The following is a 17,575-nucleotide window of genomic DNA, read 5'->3' on the forward strand; positions in this document are numbered from 1 at the left end:
CCCCCCCCGAACCTCCGCCCCATCAAACCCCCCAGCCCCCTTACTGTGCCACTCAGACCAGTATGTCTGGCTCCGCGCAGTGCCAGACACACTGCTGCATAAATGCTGCCGTGCTCCCCCGCAGAGCCACAGCCCCCTTCCCCCCTCTCCGCCCAGCACCTGCCTTCCAGATTTGAACACCTCAAAATTCAGGAGTGCTCAAGCTCAGTTTGGGCAGCTGTTACTTCATTTCTCCCAAATCAAATATACTGATCCACTGTAACTTGCTGTAGAAAAAGTAGGATAAAATTGAGCAAGAAATGCTTCCCAGTGGTTATTAGGACTGGAATTGCTATTTTCAACAGCCATTGCCTTTTTGTTTGTTTGTTTGTTTGTTTGTTTAAAAGGAAGACAGTGATATTGCATTGGCAAATTCCCCATAGAAAGAAAGAGTGGAAGAAAAGAATAATAAAGGCACCTCAACTTTTCCTCATTTATGTAGGACAGTCTTATAATATGCATCCAGATATCCTCCAATCACACAAGCTGAAAATTGTTCCACTTTACTGCAGTTCTGTAACCATATGGGAACCAATCCTGTCTGTGTTCTGTGCACATCTAAAATTCATGCTGAATGACCTGTCATGGGAGCGAGTTACCAGTCCCCCCAGGGCTGTGGCGGAAGGAGGGTGCAGGGGGGGGGGGGGAGAGAGCCCAGAGCTGGGGCGGCAGGGGGTGTGGGTGGGTGGGTGGGGAGAGCCCAGGGCTGGGGCAGCAGGGGGATGCAGCTAGGAGCCCAGGGCTGGGACGGAGGGCAGCCAAAATTTCTTCTGCTTGGGGCGGCAAAAAACCTAGAGCCGGCCATGGATGCGGCAGGTTCGGGGCGGCGAGAAGCGGCGCGGGCGAGCGATGTGCTGGCCGCGGCTTCTCGCCGCCCCCATTGGCCCGGGACGGCAAACCGCGGCCAGTGGGGGCCGCGATCGGCTGAACCTGCTGCGTCAGCAGGTAAATAAAACTGGCCCGGCCCGCCAGGGTGCTTACCCTGGCGAGCCGCGTGCCAAACGTTGCCGACCCCTGGCCTAGTTTGTGGGGAGAGAGGAACTTGCCCCCCAGAAGAACAGCATGGGGGAAATCTTGATGAGGAGATGCTCCCAGAAGATCGTTCTCCCTGAGCTCCCTCTCATGTGAGGGGCAATTTGGCCCATTTTGACTTGGGCCCATGTTTAATCTCAATAACTCTGTACATTTTGCAAGAGGGCTCAGTACAATACTTTTTCTATGTACACTGCCCCTTTGTTCAGCAACTGTATATTCTAGCTCCTCATCTTTTATTTTTGGATAGGTATAAATCCATTCCTCACCTTTGAAAGCTGGTAGCCAAATAAACCACAAGTCTCCCTGAGCAGTAGGGAATAATTTAGTCATTAGCAAGAACTGAAATGGGATTATTTTGTTGTGTGGCTAATATTGATTCTCTTTAAGAATAGATAATTCAGTGCATATTCCTTGCATATTTAATTTTTCTTTTTTAATTAAAGGATCTCAGTTTTTTAAATGTGACCATCAGAGATCTGTTTTCTTGTTCCTGTCATCCTTGAGACGGAGTTGCAACATAACAACATACCCTTGTGATTCATACTTGGATTACAAGAATGGAAAATGTGCCAACTGTGAAGCTTTTCAACCAATGCCATGTCCAGTACTGGGTAAGAGTTACATGGTGGTGTCTGTTTTGTAAGTTGGAAGGACAAATAATGTATTGGTGACTTTTTCATAGCAGTCTCCTCATTGAAAATAGCTGTTTCTCAGGTAGCTTAGACTTTGTATTCATATTGCAGCCAGCTGTAAATATTACAGGAGACATTGACAGATCTGTGGAAGGGGGTTGCTTGCAGAACTACCTAGCATCTAAAAATAATCTAAAGTTTTAATGCTATGACTGCTTTTTTAAAGGCCCCTAGATTCATTGCAGGGGTTAAATCCATATAAACTTTCTTCACTAGGCTTACTAGTCCAAAACAGAGGCAGGCAACAAAAATAATTAGAATCATGTAGCAATGTAAGGTTAGGGAGAGATTGAAGAGATTGAGACAGTTTCATTTAGAGAGGAGATGAATAAGAGGGGCATGATAGAAATATGCATAATAATGAATGGTAAAGAAGTTAAATCAGGCATACCCATGTACCCTCTTTCATAGCACAAGAATAAGGAGACAATTAATGAGACTGGCAACAAATTTAAAAATGGGTAAAATGGAAATACTTTTTACATTGAGTCCAAGAGTTTAATAGGATTCAGAGTGGATTAAACATTTATAAGATAAAATATCCACAAATACATTATACAGGAAGCATATCAACCCTCATAATTCAGTGATAAGCTAACCGATAATTTATGGGAAGAACAGGAAGAAACTTTACCTATGGACCTTTTCCTTAATTGTTCAGTAGGAGGTTTCTTACGTCTTCCTCTGAAGCAGTTGGTAATAACCATTTTTGGAATAAGATACTAGACAAGATGGTCCCCTGCTCTAATCCAGAATGACAATTCTTATGATCTTAGTATAGCAAGAGAAGTATGTTAAGTGGCCTACTGAAGACTGAAAGGATATATATATTATCTGTTGGACTGGCTGAATGATTTTTATGTTTTCCAAATCAGTTTTCTTTCCCAATTAATGCACTGAAAAATTATGATAACATTTATAACCTTCAGTAATTTGCTCTTTTGTATTTGTTGCTATTTTGCTTAGTACTCTAATGTTGAATTAATAAAATTTGTATTTCAGGTTATTTTGCTGATAAGTGGAAAAACTATTTAATCCAAAAAGACCCTCCGGAGACAAAGGCTTATTTTGATACCTCAGGCCAAGAACCATTCTGTAGTAAGTGACTGACCATGCATTACTTTTTTACACTTACCAAACTTGTCACTGATTATTAACTGATCCAGAAAAGATGACATGTTCTTGATTACATTTTGAACATTGCTACTATATGACTTGTAAAATACTATAATAAAAAGAATCTAAACAGTCAGTTAAATGTCAGTAGAATGGGGAAAGGAGAGGGATGATCTGGCCAGAATAGTAAGCAACGAGTGAGCTGAACAGGAAAGAGAGAAATGCGGCTGCATTGGATATGGAGAAAAATGGACTGTTAGGAGGGAAAGGGGAGCCAGAGAGCTAGGCTAGTTAGTTACAGAGGAGAGGCTGGGTGAGAGAACTTGCTTAGGTGGGAAAGGAAGGGAACATGGTTGTACTGTACATATACCTTCTTGGTAGTCCATCGATCCGATGATGACAAATCTGTGCAAATCATCAGTTGTTGGTCTTATGGTGTGCCCTCTGGTGACTGTACAAGCCAATTCTAGAGGTGCACATTTTGCTGCAGATGGTGCATGGGAAGTTCGCGGTCAGTGGATTGTGCGCTGCTGATGCTCTGTGACGTCGTTCGCGTGCCTCTTGTAGACGCCGGCAGCGGTCTTCCTCAAAGGCAATGCAGGTATTTCTGACTGTTGCACGCCACTGTGTTCTGTCGCTGACGGCGTCCTCAAGATCCCTAGGTTTGATACTGCTGTACTGCAGATTGGCTTTGATGGTGTCCTTGTAACGTTTCCGTGGACGACCTATATGCCGGATGCCCTGGGAGAGCTCACCATACAGAAGCTGGCGGGGGATTCTGTTGGCATCCATGCGGCTGACATGACCGGTCCAACGTAGCTGTGACTTCATGATCATCATTTCGATTCTTGTCATCTGGGCTCTCTCGAGGACCTCGAGATTGGGCACTTTGTCTTGCCAGAGGATCTTCATGATGTTACGGAGGCAGCGCATGTGGAATGCTTAGAACTGCTTGATGTGACGCCTATATAGTGTCCATGTTTCGCACCTGTACAAAAGAGATGAAAGAACAACAGCTCTGTACACAAGCAGTTTTGTTGACATCCGGATGTTATGATGATTTAAAACTTTGATACGCAGACAGCCAAGTGCCTGGCTTGCTTTGGATATTCGTGCATTGATCTCATTATCCAGTGATCCATCACTGGATATGACACTACCCAGATATTTAAATTTCTCCACTATTTTCAGCTGAGTGCCGTCAATGGAGATACTCGGGACAGAAGCATTTGATCCAGGTGCAGGTTGATGGAGAACTTCTGTCTTTCTGAGGCTGATAGTTAGTCCGAAAAGTTGCGAGGCCTCAGCAAACTTGTTGACAATGTGCTGAAGATCATTTTCAGTGTGAGCCATGAGGGCACAGTCGTCAGCAAAGAGTGCCTCAAGAAGGAGTTTCTGCACTGTCTTAGTCTTTGCATTCAGGCAACAGAGGTCAAAAAGTGAACCATTGTGCCGGTATTTCAAGTATATACCTCGGTCCAGATCTTTCACTGCATGGTTAAGGACACATGCAAAGAACAGGTTAAATAGGACAGGAGCGAGAACACATCCTTTTTCACGCCGTTGGTGATGTTAAAGGGGGCTGATGTGGCTCCACCAGACAATACTTCGCCTGTCATGCTATCATGAAAAAGGCATATAATCTGGACAAATTTTCTTTGGCAGCCACATCGTGTTAGAATGGTCCAAAGGGCTTCCCTGTTGACGGTATCAAATGCCTTAGTCAGATCTATGAAGACAGCATACAGGTGTATGTTCTGTTCAATGCACTTCTCTTGTATTTGTCTGACAGCAAACACCATGTCGACTGTGCTCCGGCCAGGTTGAAAACCACATTGACTTTCAGGTAGATTTGCCTCGGAAATACTGGCTATTAGGCGGTTCAAGATGATGCGGGCGATGATCTTCCCTCCAACAGAGAGGAGGGATATGCCTCTATAGTTTCCACAGTCTGCTTTGCTGCCTTTGTTCTTGAAAAGAGAGACAGTAGTAGCATCGCGAAGGTCCTGTGGTATGTTTTCATCCTCCCAGATGTTGATGATCACGCTGTGGAATGCTGCTAGTGCTGCTGGACCTGCTGCTTTATATATCTCTGCTGGTATCCCATCTTTTCCAGGAGCTTTCCCTGAACTCATCTGGCTAACAGCTTTCTTAATCTCATCTATAGTGGGCGGAAAGTCAAGATCTGTCAGAGCAGGTTGTTGTGGAATTTCATTAAGGACATTATTATTCACGGTTGATGGTCTATTGAGAAGGTTGCTAAAGTGTTCTCGCCATCTTTCTTTGATGCCGTCTTTATCTTTAATCAGCGTTGTGTTGTCTAATGAGAGCAATGGGGTGGTCCTTGGTTTAAAGGGTCCATAGACAGTCTTAATAGCACTGAAGAACATCTTTAAGTTGTGGGTCTCAGCATAGTGCTCAATTCCTTTGGCTTTGCTCTCCCACCAGTTTTCTTGTATCTGACGGAGGTCTTTCTGTGTTTTGCTCTGAAGGTACTTGAAATGGTCCCTCTCAGAGACTGAGGAGGGGTCATTCTGCCATTCGATAAAGGCTTTTCTCTTTACTTCCAGTGCTGAGCATATTTCTTCTTGGTTCTCATCAAACTAATCCTGAAGTATTCTTTTCTTTGGTCCAAGAGATGTTATTGCTGTGTCAGTCACTATCTGCTTGAACTGGTCCCATTTTTTGGTTACAGTACCGATCGGTTGTCCGTGGGATGTCAATTTGTCATCAAGACTCTTCTGGAATTTGTTGAAACATTGAGCATCCTTCAGTTTGGCCATATTGAAAGCAGGTCGCACATGCTTAGGGCGTTTGTGCCGAGAAGGAACGATGTAGAGTTGAAGAGACGTCCTGACTAATCTGTGATCTGTCCAGCACTCTGCGCCTCGCAATACTCTGGTAATCAGTACGTCTCGAATGTCTCGCCTTCTAACAATGGCATAATCTATCAGATGCCACTGTTTGGACCAAGGGTGCATCCACGTCGTTTTGTATTTGTCCGCTTGTCGGAACAGAGTGTTGGTAATGGTCAGGTCATTTTCAGAACAAAGACTCAAAAGAAGTAATCCATTACTGTTCATTTTGCCTACACCATGTGGCCCGATTACTCCTTTCCAGTTCTCGCTGTCAGCCCCGACTCGGGCATTGAAATCTCTAAGTAGAAGTAGTTTATCTGTTACAGGTGTGGCCTTGATCAGTCTGTCGAGATCTTCATAGAATTGTTCCTTTGAGTTGTCAGAGCATGTTAAAGTGGGTGCATATGCACTGATGATAGTGACATGATGTTTGGCATTTAGTGGGAAGCATAGCTTCAGCAATCTTTCATTGATACCCACTGGAAGATCTGGGAGTTGATGCATCAATAAGGTTTTTATTGCCAGACCAACTTCGTGTATTCTGTCCTCTGTCTCAGTCTTACCCTTCCAGAAGAAGGTGTAACCACCTCCTGGTTCACTCAAGAAACCTTCCCCAGGCAATCTTGTTTCACTTAATGCCGCTATATCGATGTTGTAGCGGACTAGTTCTCGAGCAATGAGAGCTGTCCTTCTCTCAGGTCTTGCAACAGCTTCTCGATCCATGAGGGTACGAACATTCCATACACCAATGGTAAGTTTTCTCAAATTTTTCTTTTGGTTTCGGCCGCAGATTGGGTTAAACTGCCAGCCGCGGCTTGCTGGCCAGTTGTTGTAGGGCAGGCAATTTTTAGACCACCTTTTCTAGGCCCCTCCCTTACTAGGGTGAGCAGTGCTGTCCTGAAGAGGACTGTACATATAGAGTAATAAGCAAAACACATGTAGCGAATAAGAAGCCCTGACACAACTGGGCACAGTAAAGTACTAATAATAAGCAAGAACCAACAGAGAAATTAGACCAATAAATGAGTCAGGAGAGCAGGGTAATTACTGAGTGAAGCCTATGGTAATCCCTAGGAATTTGAAAAGGAAAAAGGCTACTGAGGAAACAAATAAACAAAAGAGACTACAAAATAAACAAAAGAGATAAATAGAACTAAAAACCCAAGACACACATAGGGAAAACAAACTTAAAACATTTATATAAAGTGTTTTTGAGCAAATAATATTAAAAAAACAAAATATACAAAACAGTTTTAATTGAATTTAGTGCTCAAAAATATGTATAACAACCCCCAAATAGTTTCTTTTCCTCTGATTATTCACACAATAGGTACTGTATTGGTAGCAATAATGCAATCTAATTTCCTCCAACATTCTGGCAATATACCTCAACTATTTTCTGAAAATGTTACTTCCAAAGGTGACATGGTTGCTTTTACAACATTCTCATTCACTCTCTCTGGAGGCTGCCAACAAAGATGGCAGTTAGAGTCTGAGCCCTCATTCCTTTGTCAGGCAGAGCTCCCACTGAAGTGAATAGAGGTTTTGGCTGAGCAATGGAATACAGGATCAAACTTTTAACACTAATAGTGCTGGTTGTTTTGTGATGTGGATCTGTAATGGGGTATCCTGGCCCTTTAGGCCTAGGGGAGGCCAGAAAACCCTGTTTTAGGGACATTGGAACTAGAAAAGGAGCAGGTAGTGGTCAAAGCCAGAAGAGAGAGGAAGGAGTCCCAGGGAGTTAGTAGTTGGATGGGGAAAACCCAGGACACTAAGGGTCTGGAATCAGGAGCCCTGTGGTATAGGGTAGGGCAGGGCGCCCCTGTCTCCCCACAGATCCAGAGGAGCTCTCAGTAGGACAGCAGTATATATGCTGTTTGCTGCCATCTCCCTCAGACGCTTGCAGGAGAGACGCTGGCTGGAGAAGGAAGTCAAAGCTAGAAGGCTGAGCTCCTAGTAGGAAAGGCTGCGAGTGGCAGACTGATGAGGAAACAGACTGAAACAGAGGAAGAGCTCCAAGTATGATAGAAAAGCCAGAGCAGAGTATGAACTTTTGGGTAGTGGTGAAGGGTATTATTTTTGGGGTTTTGAAGGCTGTTGTTGGACTGTTTTTGTTAGTGAACAGGCCCCAAAGGGAGACAGAAAAGACTGGGTAAAGTTCATAAGGGGTTCAGAAGAGGGGAAAGAGAAACAGAGATGGAAAACCACCTCTGGGCATGAGGAGGTGCTCAGGAGGTGACCAGCCCAGTGACAGGACCCTTTCCTTCTAAGAACTGGGTGAAGCCACCAGCTCTATTCACATAACTCCAAATAGCCATCATATGGAAACTACTTTAATTAATAGCCTCTTACCTCTGATTTGAACCAGTAACCTAGAGAGAGAGATAATGAGTCATCATCCTCATCCAATGAGTATTTTTAATAGGGAAAGAACAGGAATTATATATATGATGTTGAATTCAATCTTTGAATCTTATTATTTTCTGTTTCTATTTTGCAGTGTATTACTACTTTGTGGATTTTATTACTTGGAACAAAAGCATTAGGAGAGGTTTCATCAGAATTAAAATAACAGACAATGCTGGAAACACAATAGAATCAAAAATAAATAGGTAAGTCATGTTTTACTCAACAGGTTTTGTATCTTTTATTTATCTAAAGTTGCCTTACCTTGCAGAAGAATCTATTGGGATAGATTTAAAAAAAAAAGAAGAAAATCATTAAAAGTTCTGTTAATGTAAGTGCTGAGTTGGGTAAATATAGGACAATCTTACATAGTAGAGGATCAGTTGAGGTTTTTCTGCTTTCAGGTAAAAATGAAAAGCCATACTATGTCTAGAAACTTATCATGGTCCCTTTCACTGACAGATCTAAAATAAAAATGGATGCCACTATCATATAGAGTCAAAGTAGTCCCAGAATGGTGAATTAATACACTGAGGCAGTGACTGCTTACCAGTTATGTTAAAAAGTTACTGAGCAGACTGTTTGTAGCAGTCAGTTCAATAGCAAGCTGTTTATTATTGAAAGTAAAAAATGTTCTTAAAGAGTATTTACCATTTTACATGCAACAACAGTGCTGAATTAAGGCATCAGCAACTCAGATTTGTCTTGGCTTTCAAAGATTTGTTAGAACCTAAAGACATTTTAATGTAATATGTGTATATAGGCTTTCTTCTCCTGCTACCTACATAGGTGTAAATTGGGAGTAACTTTGTTGAAGTCAGTGGAGTGACACTCATAAAACTAGTGTGAGCTCAGAATTATGTCCTATATAAGTGACTTATATTTACATTTCTTATGCCTGACACTTATATAGTGTTTCTCATCCAAAACTTGCAATGAACTTTATAAACATCAATTACTTTAATCTCTCAAGGTAGGTAAATAATTATTATTTTCACCATTTTGAGGCAGAGGAAACAGAAGCACAGAAATTATGATCCTGCTGTTGAGAATCACAGAGCATACACAAAAATGTGCATATTAATATGTGTGCACAGTTACCATGATAAAATACATAAATTGGGTAATTGTACACCTAATGGCCAGTGAAACATGTAATTAATCATTTTGTGTATGTAATTTTACAGTTTGTATGCACAGCTGTAGACGTTGTCTATACAAAGTAGGTACACCGTGGGGTATGTTTTATTGCAAGTGTAATTGCACATACCTGGTTTTGAAATTTAGGCCCTAAAAGAGTTGCCAAAGGTCTCGCAGAAGTCTTTAGCAGAGGCAGAGGCAGAATAAAATCTAGGGGCCAGATTCTGGTTCTGGCTGTTCTGCACAGTGCATAGAGTATTAAGGGTGCGTGCAAGATCACCTTTGAATTGCCCAGATCCTATTACACCTCTGTGCAGGACTGATGCCCATGGGCTAGGTTAAAGCAGTCTAAGGGATGCTCTAATGTACAACAAATGAAAACTGTCTCATTGAGTTGATAACTCAGCCAGGGATCAGCATGGGACAGTAGCATCCTGGCCACACCTCTTTTTCTGGTCCCTATGCTATCTCTGTCCTACAGGAGAATCCTCCTTACACTGGGGCGGTGGTCCCTGGTCAGTAACAGCAGGGTAAGGGCCAGTTTACACATGTAATGTGGTGTAAAGTGGATACATAGAATCATAGAATATCAGGGTTGGAAGGGACCTCGGGAGATCATCTAGTCTAACCCCCTGCTCAAAGCAGGACCAATCCCCAGACAGATTTTTGCCCTAGATCCCTAAATGGCTCCCTCAAGGATTGAACTCACAACCCTGGGTTTAGCAGGCCAATGCTCAAACGACTGAGCTATCCCTCCCCCACACGTACCAGGGAATCTGGATCCAGATCTCCAGACTCCCAGTTCTGAACTTAACCACAAGTCAAGACATCTTACCAAGACTAATTTTTTAATAACAATGGATCTGACTCAGATAACAAAGTATTATACTTTCTCTCCAGTGAAGCTGCTACATTTCAGCAGTATAGACAAGCCAGTATCTTTGTTGGATTTTATGAGGATTTTGACAAAATATCAAGAATTTCCTTGACTTTTTCAACAAGAACTCTAATAGGCCCAAAATATAAGCTCAGGATTCTCCGAATGAGGCTAAGATCTACTACAGATCCAGGAAGGTAAGTGGACAGTTGGTAAAAAGGATACTTGAAGATTAGATTGTTTGAGGTGTTTCTGGAAAATTATTTATTGAGCTGCTTGTGGAAATTTGTGTATAATGCATAGTCCTAAATACAAGCATATTGTTGTCACAACAAATTATATCCTTGTCTAAGACATAATTCATCCTATGAAAAAGTTGATTTGTGCATAAATATTAAGTACACACTCCATGTGTTGAGCATACATCCATTGTATATGCAAGTTCTGTGTATATGCGTCTCTAAAGTTTGCAAGATTCAACCCTTTCCTGTAACAGAAATTTTAAAACATAATTTCAGCATTTTTCTGTCCTCAGCAGTGTGTCTGTATATAGATTTTCTCACACGCACATACAGAACAAACCTGTTGACTTCAGTGTAGCTCCATGTGTGAGTAAGCAAATAGGTTTTGCCCCTGTTTGGATTCTACAGTACAAGAGCAAAACATGTATGCTGTGCTTACTGACACTGAAAAGTATGTATGATTTCAGTTTTAATGCTTAAATGTCATTTCCTAAATTCCTTTAACTATTAATGTATTAATCAGTTCATAAAGTTGACAATACCCCAGTAGCCATTCTTAAAATCTCCACAGATAACTGTACAGACACCATAACATTTAAACTTTGCCTTTCCGTCTTGTGAGAACAAACCATTCACTAGAACGTTGATAGGAAGATTTTACTTCACAATTTATCCTGCATTTAATGTAGCAACATTTTTGCATTTTAATGTATGCTGCACACAAATGCCAAGTGCAGCAAAGGCAGAATTTCAAACAAAATCTAATATGAGTTACCACTCTAAGAGTACTGAATGGAAAATATATACCACTGGAATTATGAGTCACTGACAAAAGTAGACTATTATGAATTAATAACAGTCCTAAATAACATACAGCTAAGAAGTCAGAATCTTGCTAATTTACTTGGAATCCCATGGCAAATTACTCTGTGCTGTTTTTGTTCTGTGCCTCGTAGGATATGTCTACACTGCAATTAGACATCTATTGCTGGCCTGTGCCAGCTGATTCAGGCTCATGGAGCTCAGGCTAAGGGACTGTTTAACTGTTGTGTGCCCAAGCTCTAGGACCCTGCGAGGTGGGAGGATTCCAAAGCTCGGGCTGCAGCCCAAGCCTATACATCTACACCGCAATTAAACAACACCTTGGCTTGAGCCCTGTGAGCCCTAGTCAGCTGGCCCGGGCCAGCCATGGTTGTCTAATTGCAGCATAGACATACCCTTAGAGGCACAAAATAAACCTTGCAGCCCAGGGAAAGTAGGGGCAAAGGTTTCTTTAAGCCCCCTTTGTACCCTCCCAATTCTGTGTTGCTCTGAGGGCTGAACCCTGGGTGTAACAGCATACCTATATTGCCTGTGGGTGGCGCTGCTGTCCTGAACCACTCTAGGACATAGTACTATGGCCCTTCTCCGGCCCCTAGCATGCCCACAGAGTGGATCTTGGGGGGCAGTCTGTGGCAGCCTAACCCAATTCCTGTGCTGGGGGAATTCTCTCATGGCTGGCTCTGCGGCTTTTAGAGCCTGGTCAAACTCAAACATCTCAATGGGACCAAACTGGGGGACCCAGATAATTTCCATCCTAGAATATTAAAGCAATTGGCACATGATATTGCAAAGCCAACTGCAAAGATTTTTAATGAATCCATAAACTTGGGGGTCATACCTATGATTGGAGAATTGCTAATATACTACCTATTTTTAAGAAAGGGGGAAAAAATGTGATCCAGGAAACTACAGGCTAGTTAGTTTGACCTCAACTGTATGCAAGGTCTTGGAAAATTTTTTGAAAGCAAAACTAGTTAAGGACATAGAGGTAATTGAGATAAAATACAACATGGTTTTACAGAAGGTAGATCATGCCAGGCCAACCTGAGTTCTTTCTTTGAGAAGACAACTGATTTTTTTTAAGACAAAGGAAATGCAGTAGATCTTATCTACTTGGATTTCAATACATTCCACACTGGGGAAATTATTAGTTAAATTGGAGAAGATGGGGATTAATATGAGAATTGAAAGGTGGATAAGGAACTGGGTAAAGGGGAGACTACACTGGGTCATATTGAAAGGTGAACTGTCAGGCAGGAGGAAGGTTTCTAGTGGCGTTCCTTAGGGATTGATCTTGGAATCAATCTTATTATTCGTTCATGACCTTGGCACAAAAATTGGGAGTGTGCTAATAAAATTTGCAGATAGCACAAAGTTGGAGGTATTGCCAATACAGAGGAAGACTGGAATATCACAGAAGATCTAAATGATATTGAAAACTGGAATAATAGAAATGGGATGAAATTTAATAGTGCAAAGTGTAAGATCATGCACTTGGGAACTAACAACAAGAATTTTTGCTATAAGTTGGAGTGTATCAGTTGGAAGCCACAGATGAGGAGAAAGACCTGGGTGTTTTGGTCAATCATAGGATGACTATGAGCTGCCTGTGCGATGTGGCCATGAAAAAAAGCCAATTCAATTGTAGGCTGCATCAGGCGAAGTATTTCCAGTAGAGGTAAGGAAGTTACCATTATACAAGGAACTGGTGAGACCTCATCTGGAATACTGTGTGCAGTTCTGGTCTCCCATGTTTAAGAAATATTAATTCACACTGGAACAGGTGCAGAGAAGGGCTACGAGGATGATCAGAGGAATGGAAAACCTACTTTATGGGAGGAGACTCAAGGAGCTTTGCTTGTTTAGCCTAACCAAACGAAGACTGAGAGGAGATATGATTGCTCTCTATAAATATATCAGATGGATAAATAGCAGGGAGGGAGAGGAGTTATTTAAGCTATGCACCAATGTGAACAGAAGAAAACAAATGGATATAAACTGGCCATCAACAAGTTTAGGCTTGAAATTGGATGAAGGTTTTTAACCATCAGAGCAGTAAAGTTCTGGAACAGCCTTCCAAGGGGAGCAGTGGGGGCAAAAATCTAACTGGTGTCGATATTGAGTTTTATACATTTATGGAGGGGATGGTATGACAAGACTGCCTACACTGGCATGTTGCTCATCTGCAACTGTTTGTAGCAAATATGTCCAGTGGCCAGAAATGGGACACTAGATGAGGTGGGCTCTGAGTTACTTCAATGACTTCTTTCCTAGGTGTCTGGCTGGTGGGTCTTGCTGACATGCTCAGGGTCTAACTGATTGTCCTATTTGGGCTTGGGAAGGAATTTTCCCCTGGGTCAGATTGGCAGAGGCCCTGGGTTTTTGTTTGTTTGTTTTTTGCCTTCCACTGCAGGATGGGGCAAGGTTCACTTGCAGGATTAAACCAGAGTAAATGGTGGATTCTCTGTAACTTGAAGTCTTTAAATCATGCTTTGAGGATTTCAGTAACTCAGCCAGAGTTTATGAGTCTATTACAGGAGTGGGTGAGGTTCTGTGGCCTGCAATGTGCAGGTCAGACTAGATGATCACGACGGTCCCTTCTGGCCTTAAAGTCCGAGTCTGAAATTTCAAAATAATTTTAATACAGATTTTATGATGCTTTTTTATGCTGTAATTACATAATTGCTCATGGTAATTCCATAAATACCTCGAATTAGAGTGACTACACATATTCACTTCAGGTAGTTAGACATAATTACAATAATTACATAAATACTCCATAATCAGAAAGGCCTGAAATATTCATACAGCAAAAGATTAGATTAAGAAAAGAGCACAGGTGCAGGGGGGAGAGACCCATGGCGCTATGCTAATAGGGTACAGTTGTAGTCCAGGGTATATCATAGATGGGACAGTTCTCACCTGGACTGCCACATGATCCACACAGATGGTGTATGGACCCAGGTGTCCCCTGGGGCCACACCCAATTTTCAGGACTCTTCACCTGATCTCTCTGGTGAAGAGATCAAACTCCAATATGAAGCTTGCAGAGTAGTCTTTGTACTGTTTTCTCTCCCATGGATAAGAAATGTATCTTTACCAGGTAAAAATTCCACTGATGGAATGGCAGGTCACATTGGAAGAAACGCCTATATTCACACATTTCTCTCTCTTAATCCAGCATTTGTTCCAGTATTGTACTACTGTGTACTGGTACCTACAATCTTCAGGTACATTAAAATTACACCACTATATAATTACAAGGTATATACAAAGTATATACATAATGATTTGTTGTTGCAGCTTGGCCTGGAAGCTGTTTCATGAGTTCTTTGAAGCTCTCTTGTGAGGAGCTCTAGATGAATAAATGCTCAAGGCTCCAGCAGTAATATGCAGGAATTGCTTCTTGCTGTTCCACAGAAAATTAAAGCATTATTAAAAATATATGCTTTAGCTCAACTAGAAGTTATAGCTTTGATACAGAAACTACTGGGTGAAATTCTGCAGAACACAGCTCATAGGAGGTTAGACTCATTAATAAAAATCAGAGGGAACCACTATATCTATACAATCTATTAATTTGTCTTCCCTAGGGATTATTGAGTGGGGCCCAAGCTTGCTGTTCTGTACAACATATGGTAAACCACTGTTCCTTTACTCACAGATGGGTGGAGCTCTAGCTGACTTGGAAACCCCACTGATAAATAATGAAATAACCAAAGAGGTCGTACATCTTTTCCCAATTTTTTTCTCTTGTCCATGTAATCCGCTAAAACCCATCCTACTATGGGACTGGATCGATTATGCCATTTAGGCACAGCTGTGAATTGGAGGGCAGTGCATAGCCACACTGCCCCAAAGGGAGCACCGGTATATAGAGGCTGCTGTAATACTCCTTTGTGGGATAGTTTCTTACCCCCACACCCATCCAGCCCCTTCTATCCAGCTCTACTTACTCATGTGTGAGGGGCAGGGCCATGGCCTCTCCCTGCCTCTGTGGGACACTGTGTGCTCCTGCATGGTGCTTATGTGGGTCTCACAAAGAGAGAGGGTTCTTTATGCCCTCCTTACCCTAGTGCGCACCCATGCTAGGGCGAGGCAGAATCTGGTACTACAGTATTGTGAGAATTTTGACTTTTCTTAATGTTGACATGCCAAATTGACCCTCCGCCATCTACATAAAACCTTCTCCTATAGGCAGCCATTGCATCAAGAAAAAGGAGGAAATGGGATGACTTGGTTTTGCATTGCTCCATTCACTTATTACAGCCACATCCCTTCCTTAGGAGAATGGTAAGGAAGGATTACATCACACATGTCTGCTAACCAGCCCCAGCTAGAAAGAGATCTTTGTACCTCAGTGGGCAGGGGATCAACAAAATAGTCAACCCTAATGGTTTCCTAGGAATTGGCTATTCTGTGCCAGAGCCAGTCAGTCCAAGAGGACAGTTTGAATGAAGACTAAATCCACTCCAGACTGAATGACAACACCTATCTTTATTGGTCATCCTGGCAGGCCATTCTTACTCCTTCCCCACAGCACCACCCAGCTTATTACCCAAGGAACAAGCAGTAAACTGAGACAAAAAGACTTATCCCCTTGTCCTGAGCATATTTTCTTAAAGGTGATAAATGCCACCAATTTAATCATTGATATACTATAGTATTTTGAACTTGAATTAAAAATAGAAAATTCTTTTATACTGAGAGTGTGTTCTCTCCCCTTGTCTATTTATGCAGGCTGCAGACGTGCAGATATGATTTTGTACTTCTGGAAAACATCGAAACAACCTTCAGGCCTATTCCATGCCAAGAGAGGGACAAGTAAAGAGAGAGCCTCCGCTAACTTGCTTTCTTTTGTAGAAAATATCACTTTTAATTCTTTCTCAGGACTAAGGCCTGCTCTGAGGAGGGAAATGAGACAAAACAAGCTCAGTTTCTGAAGTTGGAACGATAAAGTTCATTGCTTTCTGTGGGTATCGTAGAGTGAAATTCAACAAACAGTTCAGTCAAATTTTGAAAACAAATGTATGATGGCAGAACACGTGCAATGATCTATTAGCCATTGTTTGTAAGTAGCAAGAATATTCCAGGAGTCCTCTGAATTAAATGTAACTATCTGCGCTGATCATGGCAAATTAGTCGTCATGTAATATAAATATAATTATTTTTTATGCTATTTTTCATATCAAGACATAATTATTTCTCTGTGAATTTAATATGCCATACAGATGATATACAGACCAAAGATACAGCAATTTTGGAGTATAATATTCACTGAATAAATCATTTGAATTTCTTTCATTATCTGATGCTTCTGGTTTTGGAAACCAGAAAAATAGTTGATATTTGTGCAAATATATGTAAATTTGCTGTTTAAAGCAATTCTCTCTGATCTCCATTGTCTTCTGTAGATGAATATTATTACAAACCTTTAAGTGTTTGTCTATTAATGAGAATGGACAAGAGATTGGCATGCAGGTATGAAGAAATTGGAATGTCTGCTTATGGTCTGTGTTATACAGAAAGTCAGACTGGATGATCACACAGTCTTAGAATCTATGAAGCTTTGAATATACTTACAGAGAAATTGTGTGGCATTAGGAATGATGTCTACAATGACCAGATTTTACTGCTAGGTGGTATGAAATAGGTATAGAACTCTGGACATACACAGCTATCTGCCTACAAGTCTGCTGTACCCATCCCAGTAATGCTCACTGAATGCCTTTGTATAACTGCTGCCTTTTCTATTATTATTTGTGTAGCTCCAGTTTTGCAGAGTGCTTGAAAGACATTAGATTAAATTTAGAAATATTGTAATGAAATATAATGTAATGAAAAATAAAACATAACTTCTATTATTTTGCTTATAGTTGTGTTTTAACAGTAATGGAAGAGTCTCTAACCATCAGAAAACAGATATGTCCCAAGAGTAAACTTAGAATTTGTAATTAGCCAATATATTGCAGTAATGCCAAAGGGACCTAATTAGCACTTACTTGTAGTAATGTACTTAACATTGTGTTTTAACCATACGCTAAGTGGTTTGGGAGGTTTAATGCAGTGTTTATGTTTAGCACTTACTAATTCACAGGAGGAGAAAATTGATAAATATGACAGTTTATTGCAACTCAATTTCTGATGTCAGTTAATTTCAATGACATTAATCGAAATATAATCTGATTTTGCTGAATCCATGTTTTCTCCTAACTATAACATTTCAAAAAAATATCATGATGACAATATAGGGAGAAACTCATTCAAAATTGACTAGGGAATGGAGTCAGTAATCAATTTGCAGTAAAGTAAAGATTAAATATACTGAAGATATTATAATAGTTATAT

At 41.3% G+C, this 17,575-nt stretch overlaps 1 protein-coding gene across 1 annotated transcript in view; it reads left to right on the forward strand.

The window, feature by feature from the left end:
- Window positions 1-17,012, forward strand: part of LIPI (lipase I) — a 28,705-nt gene extending 11,693 nt beyond the window's left edge. Inside the window, exons 6-10 of the mRNA XM_024217217.2 lie at window positions 1,518-1,685; window positions 2,769-2,864; window positions 8,241-8,352; window positions 10,187-10,360; window positions 15,968-17,012. Of these exons, the coding sequence (XP_024072985.1) occupies window positions 1,518-1,685; window positions 2,769-2,864; window positions 8,241-8,352; window positions 10,187-10,360; window positions 15,968-16,055 (638 nt within the window). The 3' untranslated portion in view covers window positions 16,056-17,012. The remainder of the gene's footprint in view (window positions 1-1,517; window positions 1,686-2,768; window positions 2,865-8,240; window positions 8,353-10,186; window positions 10,361-15,967) is intronic.
- The last annotated feature ends 563 nt before the right edge of the window (window positions 17,013-17,575 follow it).

Source organism: Terrapene carolina, unplaced genomic scaffold (genome assembly GCF_002925995.2).
Source record: "Terrapene carolina triunguis isolate 2854851 unplaced genomic scaffold, T_m_triunguis-2.0 Scaffold38, whole genome shotgun sequence".
In the NCBI taxonomy this organism is placed as follows: Eukaryota; Metazoa; Chordata; order Testudines; family Emydidae; genus Terrapene; species Terrapene triunguis.